This window comes from Notolabrus celidotus, chromosome 21, assembly GCF_009762535.1.
Source record: "Notolabrus celidotus isolate fNotCel1 chromosome 21, fNotCel1.pri, whole genome shotgun sequence".
Taxonomy (NCBI): domain Eukaryota; kingdom Metazoa; phylum Chordata; class Actinopteri; order Labriformes; family Labridae; genus Notolabrus; species Notolabrus celidotus.
The window spans coordinates 24,600,533-24,613,843 of record NC_048292.1 but is presented as its reverse complement, the minus strand read 5'-3'; the positions used below and the strand labels follow the sequence as shown (position 1 = coordinate 24,613,843).

The window sequence follows — 13,311 nt, the reverse complement described above, 5'->3', positions numbered from 1 at the left end:
CCAATTGCGGTGCTGAGGTGCAGCATGATGGGTACTCACTTCTCAAAGAGAGACGTCCAGCCGGGCACGAAACCAGGCTCTCTGGTGAACCACAGCAGAGTCATCAGGATGAAGAAAACACCCGTCACCACCTCTGGGTAACTAGGACACGCACACACATACACAGAAACCAGGGAGGCACGTAAGTGACTACTGCATCAGTGATAAGATGATCATGCCAGGGTGTCATGTCTGGGTGTGTTAGTAAGATTCATTCACGTATATTCTGGTTACTGCCAAAGGTCTAAAATTATTTACTGGAATGCTAAAAACTTTGTTTGCAAAACAGCATTTTAGCATTTACAAAGGATTGTAATCCCAATCATAGTTTCCTTTTTTATATCTTGTATTTGTAGAGCAGTTTTCAAGACGGGAACACACAACATATGTTGCATGTTGGAATACAACACAATGAGATATAATAGGAAGAAAGCAAACAGCATATAAACAAACAATGAGTACTTATCACAACCCAAACAGAATAACAAATCATGCATGTTTCCATGACTTAGTAAGAGCTAATATAAAGAAAACATACGCACTCTCATGGATGCATGTACGCACCTGATAGGTCCCAGTTTTTCATACTCCTCTTGTATCCTCTTCTCCGACATCATCTCTCTCCTGGTCTTGCGTTTCTTACTCAATGAGCATGTTTCCCTAAAGCTGAACAAAGACAACAACATAAACCACACTGTGACTCACTTTGTTTTTTCTAACCTGCAGACATGCATACTGGAATTATCAGGACTTTTTAATGATAAGCTTCATTACCCTCGCCCTGCAGGTAACACAAGAAGGATGCACATTATGACCATAGACTGTATACATGATGTCACCCATCTGTTCCTGAGCGCTGTTTTGAAGCCAATCGTCGGCGGGATCAATATTGGTAATGCTGAACTGAACCAAACTTAGTGTGAGGTAAAGAGGCGGGGTTTAAGCCTCCTAACCAACAGCTATGTGTTCCCGCCTGTCAGTCAAGTCAGTCATGTCCTTATTTGGGCAAAACTCGTAATCTTAATATCTTCTGAGCTGTCGCGTTAAGAAAAATTCAACCCCGTATGTTCGATGAATTGAAGTTCATAACACTTCCGTATGTGCTTCATATTTTGAGACTGGATGTTGCTCCTTGATTATGACCCAGCCCAGTAGGATACAACAAACTTACTTGCAGCCGAGGAAGAGGCAGTGCAGCCAGAGCCAGGTGAGGACCAGCATGATGATGGCGATGGGGAAGCTGAAGATGAACCACGTGCCAAAGTTTATCACCTTTGCATCTGGATAACGACTGGGAAGACAAAAAGAGAGACACATGGAGTTAGTGAAGGATGCCTGCATGTGTTGCATTAACATGCCAAAAGAATAACAATCATCTCCAACAAGGTTCACCATTTCACCAAATTATACTGATTCCATGTTTGCATACACAGCATAACACTGTGTAAAAAAACAGCACATACACGGGTAAAAATAAGACTTCACCAGAGTTCAAAATAACCATCTCCCCCTTCATTAACCATTTACCTTGACCCTGCCTTGGCCTCATGTGTTTGCTGTAACTGTCTGCAGCTGTTTCCCCTGCAGCCTATCTGTGCAGCATCACAGCTGACTCTCTACACTGACATCATGTGAGTCAGTGTGAGCATCACTGCTGCGTGCCATGATGGAAAAACCAGCAGGGAATAACCAAAGTATGACCAGGTTTATTCAGCTCCATAGCAGTTACCATAAACTCCTTAGGGAACCTCTTTCCAGTCCCTGCAGTCCTGTGCAAGCTTTTCTACAGTCACACAGCTGATTTATGTTCTGCCATACAGAGCATTCAAAGCTATGGCATATCCATGATGTACTCACATGTAAGAACTCGGAAACCTCTCAATCCTCCCCCTCCAACCTACTTCAACAGCTGTCTTTGCAGTTCACCAGTGGTCAATCAACCCCACTGCACTTTGAGCGCCAACAGAGTACGTCTCAGTCTCCACCATTGTGTCATACAAAGCTGCACAGGTGATAAAGCGTGTTTGCTCAGTCAGCTTCATTGAGCACTGCGCTGTACGGACAGTAAGGAGGATAAAGGCGACATTCAGAGATGATGACCATGTGGTGGAAAGTTAGTCGTCCCTATTATCCGTCCGTTTACCCATCCATCATACAATACAAGCATTGCACTAAGCTTTGTGTCATTTAGTGGTGTACTTTCTGCATCTAGTTCAAGATCTGCAATGATCACAACAGAGTTAACCTGAGACGCCTAACATTCACCATTCACCTCAGTGACAGTGTCAAGTGTGCCTGTGAAATGTGTGTGTGTAATGGGGGTCAGGTTGTTTGCTTGGCCTTGTTGTACTAGTAAGGACATGTTGCAGTCAAGAACTTGAACTGACTGACCTGTACACACATACATACACACATACATACACACACAAACACACATAAACACACAGACACCAACGATGTCTCAGAGGTCGACCTCAAGCTATATGACATTCTAGTAAAATTTGACTCAAAATTTAAAATTAAAGGTATAATTTGAAGGATTTTCATAATCACTGCTCGGGCTTAAGAAGAGGCACCGTGCACTCAAACTCACAGAATCAAAACCTGACCTTTGTACAACCAGCTGCAACATGAAGGAGGCCATTCTGCAAGGCTTAGTGCTGCGGCTAGAGGAAATCGGCTCTGTCAGGACTGTAGAGGCTGATTAGTTTGATCACAGACCCCAGTGCCCCCCAGACACTGAGTTAACATGAGCCCCTTCAGTCGGACGAGCACAGCAGCCAAGAAATCAATCAAGCTGTAAATGTGCTGCAGAGTTTAGATGGTGTCTAAGTACCACTGAACAAAAATATCTGTCCAATTTTAAAGCTGCTTTCATAAATTGTAATAGTGATAATACCAATAAACCCAGTTCGAATTAGTCCATAGTTATACAAGGGGCAATGTTTGCATTTATATGTTGGTAAAACTATGCAGCAGGTACATTTATGTTTGCAAGTCAAAATAGTTTGCCAAATTTGTTCTGCAGTATCTATTTTAGAAGAGTATCTGAGTTATTAAGCTGTCATTTCATTTATTAAGGCAATGATTGAATATGAGTTATATTATCAAATGTAGGAGGGAAATAATTCCCTCATGTCTAATTTGATTGAAAATTCTAAGACACCACAAAAAAATACCAACCGAGTCACGAGCAGGAAAGTGCATGCAGGTTGAAGATGTAAACACAGATATCATCTGCATATAAAGAAAGTTGGTCTTTATATACACTACCAGTCAAAAGTTTGGAAACACCTTCTCATTCAAGGGTTTGTATTTATTGTAATTATTGTAAACACTGTAGATTAATACCAAAGATATCAAAACTATGAAAGAACATATATGGAATTATTGAATGAACAAAAAATTGTTAAACAAATCAGAATATGTTTTTAATCTACAATGTTGGAAATAATTAAAATAAATAAAAAAAACACTGAACAAGAGGGTGTGTCCAAACTTCTGACTGGTAGTGTACATATCAATGTTGAGTGTTCCAGGGTTTTGTCTGATGCTAACAGCTCATGCATGACTGATAGAACAGAGTCCTCATAGGTCCTAAAAGAGTAAAAAAAATATCCAGACTGATATTAAAGGTGCAGGGGGCACCTGTTGAGCTCAAACAGAGCTTCTTATCAAATTATTCATAGCAATGTTTTCCAGGTTGGATGAAGTACAGTATGTCAGAGTGTCATAAGGTCATTTGATAAGGATCAAGAAATAAAATAATTTCATTTAATTTTCCTTCCTTTCTTTCTTCTTTTTGAAATCATCAAGAAGTTGGCTTTACAGAAGCTGGGCTGCTGCCTGGGTTTTGATCTACAGTGATCTAACATTGAAAGAAGGGATGAAAGAAAGATGACCCTTTTCAAATGGAGACTGTGTTTCTTTTTGGAAGGGGGAGGGGTTTTGGCTAAGGAAAGCTTCACACCAGGCTGTTATATTAACATGCTGATGTTGTTACCTGCAAGCATTAGATAAGATAAGATAAGAGATTCCTTTACTCGTCCCACATGGGGAAATTCAAGTGTTACAGTACCAGAGTAGACAAAGTGCAAAAGAAATATATAAAGCAAACAAGAGCCTATAAAGTAACAATTATTAAAAAGTTATTAGCAATTCAAATTCAAATTCAAATTAAAGAGGTAAAAGATAAGCATATCTTAAAATCACATATATATATATATTATTGATTATAGAGTCTGACCACTGCAGGAAGAAAAGACCTGCGGTATCTCCCCGTGAGACACTGACACAGATTACACTTATATCAAATTTCCCTGCCTCTGCAATGTTCTTTGTTTCCTTAAAAAGCCAGATGTTTTTTTTATGGCAGTGCAATGAATAACTTGATAGAAAACACAAGATGCTCATCATCACCATTGTTAGTGTAGATGTTCAGTTCAGATGATCAGAAACAAATATTAGATGTCTTGTGGTCGAGGTAAGCTGTGGTTGAGGTTGAGCGTCATTAAATTACATCTACTCTAACCGATGATACATTTCCGACTCATTACACCGGTGAGTGTGTGCATTTGTACCTACGTGTTAAACTGCTCAGCAAAGATGAGGTTGGTTGACGTGCCGGTGATGGTGATGAGACCGCCGATTGTTGCTGCGTATGTGATGCTGAGTGACAGACATTTACAGATCATGTGATCCCTCTTGGTGGGATACTGGGAGTCTCTCCTGGCCTTCACACGCTTCACATTTGGGATTTCGATTGCAATCTGGAGAGTGAGGAGAGCAATAGGAAGCTTGGTATAAAGTATATTAACAATTTTAGAGGAAAACAATCCACAGATGTTTGATGAATATTGAGAATTTCTGAACTGGAATGATAACACACTCTTTCTATGTGAATCCTGTAATGAGTCTGTATTAATATTGCAAAAGTACTCAGAGGACCTTCCTATCAAACTAATACTGTATAAAATATGACTGTGATCTTCTTCTAAAGGTGCTGTGAGTACTAGACTGTGTCCTAACAAACCATGTCTAACTCTGCGTTAAGCATTACATGCTCCATAAAAAAGCAAAGACCAACATATCGTCCTCTGTCCTTACCTGTGGCAGGTGTCCGTTTGTGTGTTTGATGACCTCCTGGTTATAGTTTGCCCTCAGCCCCACTCCATTTACCTCCCCAGTCTGTTCCTGAAATCAAGAACAAAAAAAACTTCACTTGCAGTTTGAGTGCTTTTGAAGTATTCCTCATTTGATTTGACTTTTGTTTAACTTTGCCAAAAAGACTCAACATCTCTTACCTCACTTAGTGTAGAGAGCTCCTGTTTGGTGGAGCCATTGCTAGAGGAAGAAGAGAGGAGACCATGAGAATGAAAGCAAAATATGAGATGAAATCAATACCCAGCTTTATTACTAATCACCCGGCTGTGTTAAATACTTGATTATGATTGGTCAAAACCCCTTGGCAACATCAGAATTATTATTATTTTTTTAGATGCTCCTCTTCCCAGTCAGTTTAAATACTAATCAACAAAACCTTTTGCAGAATTGCTGTTTGGTTCTTAATTTTTTGTTTGTTTGTTTGAAGTACACTGCCAGTCAAAAGTTTGGAAACACCTTCTCATTCAAGGGTTTGTATTTATGTAATTATTGTAAACACTGTAGATTAATACCAAAGACATCAAAACTATGAAAGAACATTATATGGAATTATTGAATGAACAAAAAAGTGTTAAACAAAGCAGAATATGTTTTATATTTTAGATTCTGTAAAGTAGCCCCGTTTTTCCTTCATGACAGCTTTGCAAACTCTTGGTATTCTCTCAGTCTGCTTCATGAAGTGGTCTCCTGGAATGGTTTCTAATTAACACGAGCCTTGTCAAGAGTTCATTTGTAGAATGACTTGCCTTCTTAATGTGTTTGAGACCATCAGTTGTGTTGTTCAGAGGTAGGGTTACTACACAATGGATAGCCCTGTTTGACTACTGTTGTAATCCAGATTATGGCAAAACCAGATTATTTCATAGTTTTGATGTCTTCAGTATTAATCTACAATGTTGAAAATAATTAAAATAAATGAAAACCACTGAATGAGAAGGTGTGTCCAAACTTTTGACTGGTAGTGTGTGCTGTCAGCTTCAGTCAAACAAGAGGTTTGTGTGTCTTAATAAGTTGGTTTTCTGCAGCCTCTCCAGGCCAGCAGTTGAAGTTAGCTGTATGAAGGATTGTGAAGACTTGAAAGAGATCACTTGTAGTTGCAATCAAAGCAAGTAAAATTATTGTTATGCACAAATAATAACGAATACTTACATGTCATTGCGATAAAGCAGCTCTAACTGGTTTTTGTCCAGGTTCTCTTCTTTTTCTGAAAGAGCTGCAGACAAAGTTCATCATAATTAGTAAAAGAAGAACAGTTTGTTAAAGTATCTATAGTTGTATCATCATGTTGTTCAATAAACTATCTCTCCTCTCTGTACTCTGTCTTTTGGGAATGTTTGTGCAAGCATAGTTTTAAAATATGCCTAATTTCATGTTCTTTTAGGAGCCAGACGTACAGGCGTCATCTTCAGGGGCCTCCACAGTTTCAGAGTCATCCCCAGTGTCTGCCAGGCCGGTGCAGATCAGCTGCTGCAGGACCGCCTCAGCTATGGGCATCACCATGGCTGTGGTGGACGTGTTGCTGAGCCACATGGACAGAAAGACTGTGCAGCACATGAAGCCCAGCACCAACCTGGACAAGAGAGAGACGCTTTGGTTAGTCCTCACTTTAAATGTAGCAGCTGAATGAACTGTGGATGTTGGAACAGGATCTTTGCTTTGCTTACATGCCAGGCTTGGCTCCTGCGATCATCACCATGCGCAGAGCGATGCGTTTGTGCAGGTTCCACTTCTCTATGGAGGCAGCCAGGCAGATGACTCCCATCAGTAGCAGGGTTGTGTCTTTACAGTACTCTGCAGCAACCTAAACACACAAACACACACATACCAAGCAGGCACATGTCAAACAAAAGTCTATTTAAGTTACAATCATCTGCAGAGATAGGAAGAAGCAACAGGGCTGCTTATCATTATGATTCTCTATATACATTATGTGTGTTACATGTTGTTCAGATAGACTGCTCTCTTTCCTCTGTGAAGAGGCTGTAAGACTCCAAGCAGGAGTGTACAGAGGTCAGATTCCAACCTCAGATAAGACACATCTGGTCCTAAAAGGCCTCAGTCTACTTGCAACATTTTGGGATGTATCCAGAAGTTCCCGTGTCATCATGTATGCTATGCACATATGTCCATATATATATGCCCTAGCAATGTTCTTTTCTCTGGGGATGGAACCACCTTGTACGGCGGCCTCATCCTCCAACCTTTGTATGTACATCTTTCAACATATACATGTGAACGAATCAGCAGGATGCAAGGAGGGGCTATGATGGGGATATAAGCCTGTACTTTTGGATATGTGTTCAATGAGAACTGTACATTCTGTGGAGGGAGAGAGTTCCAGAGAGTGGGGGAAGTGATGGCAAAGGCTCTGCCCCCAAGGTGCGGTGCTTGGATTTGGTGATAGGGGACAGGAGGTTGGCATCTGATGATCTGAGGCAGCGAGATGGGGAGTGGCGTTTGAGGAGGTCGGTCAGGTAAGAGGGGGCGAGGTTATTGAGGGCTTTGTAGGTGATGAGCAGACATGGATCAGGTGCTGAATGGGGGGCCAGTGGAGGTGCTGAAGGATGGGTGTGATGTGGGCTCTGGAGCGGGAGTGGGTGAGTAATCGGGCAGCTGAATTCTGGACATATTGAAGTTTTTTGAGGTCGGTGGAGGGGAGGCCGTGGAGAATGCTGTTGCAGTAGTCCAGTCTGGAGGTTATGAAGGTGTGGATGAGGGTTTCTGCAGCAGAGGAGGAGAGAGAGGATCTGAGCCGTGCAATGTTGCGGAGATGAAAAAAGGATACTTTGGTGATGTTTCTGATGTGAGGTTTGAAGGAGAGGGTGGGGTCGAGGATGATGCCGAGGTTACGGACTACTGGGGAGGGAGTGACTGTGTTGTTTGTTGATGCAAAGTGAGAAGTTCTGGGTGGAGGGGAGGAGGGATTTGGGGCCGATTAGAATGATTTCAGATTTATTGCAGTTGAGTTTTAGGAAATTTTTGCTCATCCAATGTTTGAGGTCAGTGAGGCAGTTTGTGAGAGTGGAGATGATGGCAGGGGTGATGGTTTTTGTTGAGATGTAGAGCTGGGTATCGTCGGTGTAGCAGTGAAATTGGAGTCCATGGTGGCGTATGATGTGACCGAGGGGGAGCATGTACAGGATGAACAGAAGGGGACCAAGCACCGAGCCTTGGGGGACACCATGTTGAAGTATATTGTCTACAAAGTTGTAGGGAAAACTGTAAAAATAATGATAAATGTGAAACAGGCGATGAAAAATATTTGAGATTCACCAACCCAAATTCAGTCAAATTTATGAAAAAGTGGCGTAAAAACTACAAATTTGAAGGAGATCTGACTGTTGAAACATGCGCAGCACTGGTGCTAAAAATAAAACACAGAGCAGGCAAAAGCGAATCAAAACGAGAGAGAGAAGGTTACACTGCTGCAGAACAATGGTTGAGTGAAGCTCGTAAAAGACGATCTGGAATAGAACAAGCTAAAGAAAGGAAGAGATTGCAAACAGAAGTCTTAGCATATCAACAAAAAGAGGAAGACAACGAAACCCAACCAACACCTCAAATTTATCCAAACTTAGGAAACCTTCCTCCTCCTGACGCTCGACCCCCACCCTACCATACGGGTGCTGCAGCCCAAGGGGCGCATCCAGATGCACCTTTAGATCCTGGTAACTCAGGGCCTGTAAAACCTCGTCCCATTATCACAAGATCAAAGGGAGCGCAGGCCGCAGACAATTCTCCTTTAAGTAGGTTAGCAACTACATGGGGAAATTTAAGTCCAAATCCTCCGTCCAAATATGGGTGGTCACCCAAAATAGCCACAGCCAAACGGGGTAGGAAGTTAGTATCTACCCAAGACAGTGACGACGACGAACAGATAGATTTACATCCTATGATAGAAGTAGCAAATCCTTTGGCAGGACAGCCCAATCAACAACCGACTATACTAATATACCGACCATGGAATGAATCTGACATTGTAGAATCAGCAAAGGGACTACCTGACCACAGGCAGAGGAAAAGGCAGAGGAGGTTTTCAGAGAAGGTCAGAGGGAAGGCACAGATCTAGAGATAATGAACACAACAGCCAAGGGACTGAGGAAAACAAGTGTTTAACTGTGGAATGATAGGACATTGGGCAAGGGACTGTAGAAAGCCAGATTGCAGATTCAATGCAGAGAAAAAGCCGGAACAGATGTGACTAGCACGAGAAAAGGGAAGGAGAGAAAGGGAAGTGTCTGACGAAGGAACTGACTCGGGTGACTCTGAGTTAATTTTGAATGATTTACAGAAGTGATTGACCCAGAAACAGGCAAAAGAGGGATAGCTGAGATGGTGTTTTCACCAAAATGTCCATTTAATCTTTTGGGAAGAGATTTAATGTTCCAACTACGGTTGGGAGTCACTCCAGGTAAACACGGCATGGAGGTAGTACGCATGACAGACACCCAGGTGAACTTTTCACCTGATCAGCCTAGCTACTACTACACCTTAGATCTAGTGACTACCACAGTAGGGAAAGAAGCGCAGAGTCTGATAGACTTAGCACTAAAAGTGACACACCCATGTGCGGATGTACACGAGGCACAGGACTTACACTGTACTATGTACTTTAAAAAGACACCAGGTCCCGATAAACAGTATGAGGAACAACTTTCTAAACTGCAGGATTTAACCTTACAAACACAAACGCTATACTGGAACAGCCAAGGTGACAGTTTTGTCACCTGCTGGCTAACCAAAGACCAAATGTCTCTCTATGAAACACCATGGCAGGCACGTCTCCCTCTCAAAAGACCCAAAAGGGAGATGGGGAGATATGGGACCCATGGCTACGAGAGCCACGCAGAGGGAGCTCCGCTGGCAGAGTGTTGATGAAAATGTCCAATACAACTCTTGTGAAGACATTTACAGACAGACAGTAAACTGGAGAGTAAGAATCACTCCAGGCACTCATCTTGTTTCAGAAGATGAGGAGACTGCTTGACCTACATTTGCTTTGACTGAAGAAAAAGATCAATGTTTACAGAACCTACCACAGACTCTCTGGTCAAAAGGCCCTCATGACGTAGGATTAATGAAAGGGGTACAGCCGGTAATTATAACTCCCAACACCACATATCGACCCTATCAGAGACAATATCCATTGAAAAAAGAAGCTGTAGAAGGCATAAAACCAGTAGTGGAAGCATTAAAACAAGCTAAAATAATAGTACCTTGCCCTGACTCACCGTGTAATACTCCACTGTTTCCAGTGAGAAAAGCAGCTCCGTCTACGGGCTGGAGAATGGTACAAGATTTACAAGCAGTAAATAATGCAGTCATGCAGAGAGCTCCATGTGTACCAGACCCACAAACTCTCCTAAACCATCTTTGACCCAAAGCAAAATACTTCTCAGTAGTTGATATCAGTAATGCATTCTTTTCTATCCCATTACATGCAGATAGTCAATTTTGGTTTGCATTTACTTTTGAAGGAAAAAGATATACTTTCACTAGGTTAGCTGAAGGATATTGTGAATCACCTACAATATTTTCTCAATGCATGAGATCTAACTTGTCTCAATTTGAACCCCTAAAAGGAAGTCAAATTCTTCTATACGTAGATGACATTTTACTAGCTTCAGAAACAGAAGAACAATGTAAACAGGACACTTTAGCCTTATTGACTTTTCTAGCTACACAAGGTTATAAAGTAAATAAAGCTAAACTACAGTTGTGGCAAACAGCAGTCAAGTATCTGGGACATAATATAACTGCAGAGGGAAAGACAGTTGATGAAGCAAGAAAAACAACTATTTTACAAGCACCAAAACCACTTACAAAGAAACAAATGATGTCCTTCTTAGGAATGACTAACTTTTGCAGAAGCTGGATCCCAAATTATGCTGAAATGACATCTCCATTGACAAAACTCATCTATGATGAACCATTGTCCATGTCTGACAATGGAGCCTGCGCTCTCAGGACATCATGCAGTTGCAGGTCCGAGAGTCAGAACTAAACTGGGCAAAAAGGCTTTTAAATTTTCAGCCCCGTTTACCTGGAATGATGTGCAGAAGGACTTGAAACTGACACATCTTGTAACTCTGGGGGAATTCAAGTCACTCATAAAAGACAGAGAAACAAGCTCCATTGGATCCTGTGCTTGCACTGTGTAATCATGTAACCATGTGAAACTGTGACCGTATTCTATTTGTGTTGTTTTGTGTGCTTGTGTGTTGTAACCTATTTTGTGCTGCAGTCTTGGCCAGGTCACTCTTGAAAAAGAGGTTTTAAATCTCAATGAGTCTCTTACCTGGTTAAAGAAATAATGAAGGAAAGAAAGATTAAACCTTCATTAACTCTCAAACTGAGTAAACTCACCTCTGAGGGATAGCTTGTTTTCTTCAAGTGGGGTTGTGTGAGGTACTTGTTGAATAGTAAATGCATTAGTCAGGTCAGCCCCTTTGTTAAGAAACTGATCAGAGAACCTGCATGGAAGCTAAGCTATCAACCACTGCAGGGGAAGTCACCTCTACCCCTAAATTAAGCTAACTTGAACAAACTTCAATCAAAGCACATTTCTCAGTTCAAGTGTATTCTCTATTTGGAAATGTTGCATTTGTTTTTATACAGCAGTTGAACTTCCTGATACCAGTGTTATGGATGTTTTCTCAGTGCATCGTTTACATCTTTATCTTTGTATATATGTTGTTTTTGGGTATGAATGCAAACAGATGTAGAATATGTATTTGTACACATCTATGTACATGGGCCTATATATGATCCCTAAATGATCTGATTAACAACATCTGCTGGAGGTTTTATTTCTAAACACCAGCCACAGGCCACAACTCGTAGATTTGTCCTAATGGTGGAACCACTTTAAAAGGGCCTATTGTTTCCAAACATCTGTTTGACTTCCTGATGAAGGCTTGATGCCGAAATGAGTAGAAGTGTGTATGCCATGAGAACAAAGACATTTGAACTGTTCAAGAGAGTATTGCCTTGGAATTTATCCTGTTTATCTGTCTTTGTCCAAAGAGCTCCCCAAATGTACTTTTTTTTAAGTCCGGGAAGGAAGCACTCCTTCCTCCACTTTTTAAGTATTTGACAATCTTTCATTGGTTATTGTATTAAATCAATCCATCAATGAAACACATAATGGTGTTAAATATAATATATAATATAGATACAAACATAATTAATTAATTATTTTGTAAAGCTCCCGTGGCAAGTTTTTTTATTAATTGTTAAACACATTTAAATTAATACTGGCGTCTCTTTATGGTCTACAAAAACTAACGGACACTCGTCAGCATGGTCGAAAATGTATAGACTGTAATTTCAAGTATATGTAACCAGTGCAGGGAGGTAGGTGTCAGATCAGATGATTGATGGCATGCTAAAAAAAACAGCATTCTATTTAACACTCTTACAGAAAATATTTACCATACTAGCAGCTTCGAGGAAGATAGTTTATTAGGAAAAGAAACTAATGAGGAAATTTAAGTTTGTTTAATTAGCTGCTGCAATGTCCTCCACTTTAGAGCAGTTAAACTTATGTTTCTATATTTTAAATAAGATATTAAAATAGGACTGTGTCAGGGATCATCTTACCTCTTGTAGATGCTCAGCTCACCGCCTCAGTGAGAGTGTTTCAGGGACTTTCTAAATAAATTTGTGAGAGCTGAAAACCTTTAAAGCAAAACTTGTGAAACTTCAGACGCTTTAGGAAATGGCATGGAAATCTTAAACCAGATTAATTGTGGGCTAAAATTAGTTCTTCTGCAGTGCTGATGATGAAGTGTGTGAACGTGTGCTGTGACATAAGATTACATTTCTCATTAAAAGCATTCAAATGAAACACCAGACAGCTAAATATTCAATGAGTTCTGTGATTCAGTATATTTTATATAGGTAATGCTATAGGTGTAATTCAGTAACATGCGTTTACGTAGGAAGGAGCAGTTGTTATGGGAGACTGTGAGAACCATGACAGACTGAAAATGTTGCATAAAGCTCTCTGCTGGCATATTTACGGACCACCATCACAAGAGGCTTACAGCAGTGTTAACAGGCAGCTTTGTCACTGTTTGTCAATGCGATTTGGTCACATGGGGCTTA

The 13,311-nt window shown here is 40.9% G+C and overlaps 1 protein-coding gene across 1 annotated transcript in view; it reads right to left on the bottom strand.

The window, feature by feature from the left end:
- The window catches only part of slc13a4 (solute carrier family 13 member 4), a 31,568-nt gene that overhangs the window by 5,835 nt on the left and 12,422 nt on the right, over window positions 1–13,311 (bottom strand). The window contains exons 3-11 of the mRNA XM_034673183.1: window positions 6,867–7,003; window positions 6,597–6,772; window positions 6,352–6,415; window positions 5,343–5,382; window positions 5,146–5,232; window positions 4,624–4,808; window positions 1,211–1,330; window positions 604–705; window positions 40–141 (exon numbers count right to left, since the gene is read on the bottom strand). Coding sequence (XP_034529074.1) covers window positions 40–141; window positions 604–705; window positions 1,211–1,330; window positions 4,624–4,808; window positions 5,146–5,232; window positions 5,343–5,382; window positions 6,352–6,415; window positions 6,597–6,772; window positions 6,867–7,003 — 1,013 coding nt within the window. The remainder of the gene's footprint in view (window positions 1–39; window positions 142–603; window positions 706–1,210; window positions 1,331–4,623; window positions 4,809–5,145; window positions 5,233–5,342; window positions 5,383–6,351; window positions 6,416–6,596; window positions 6,773–6,866; window positions 7,004–13,311) is intronic.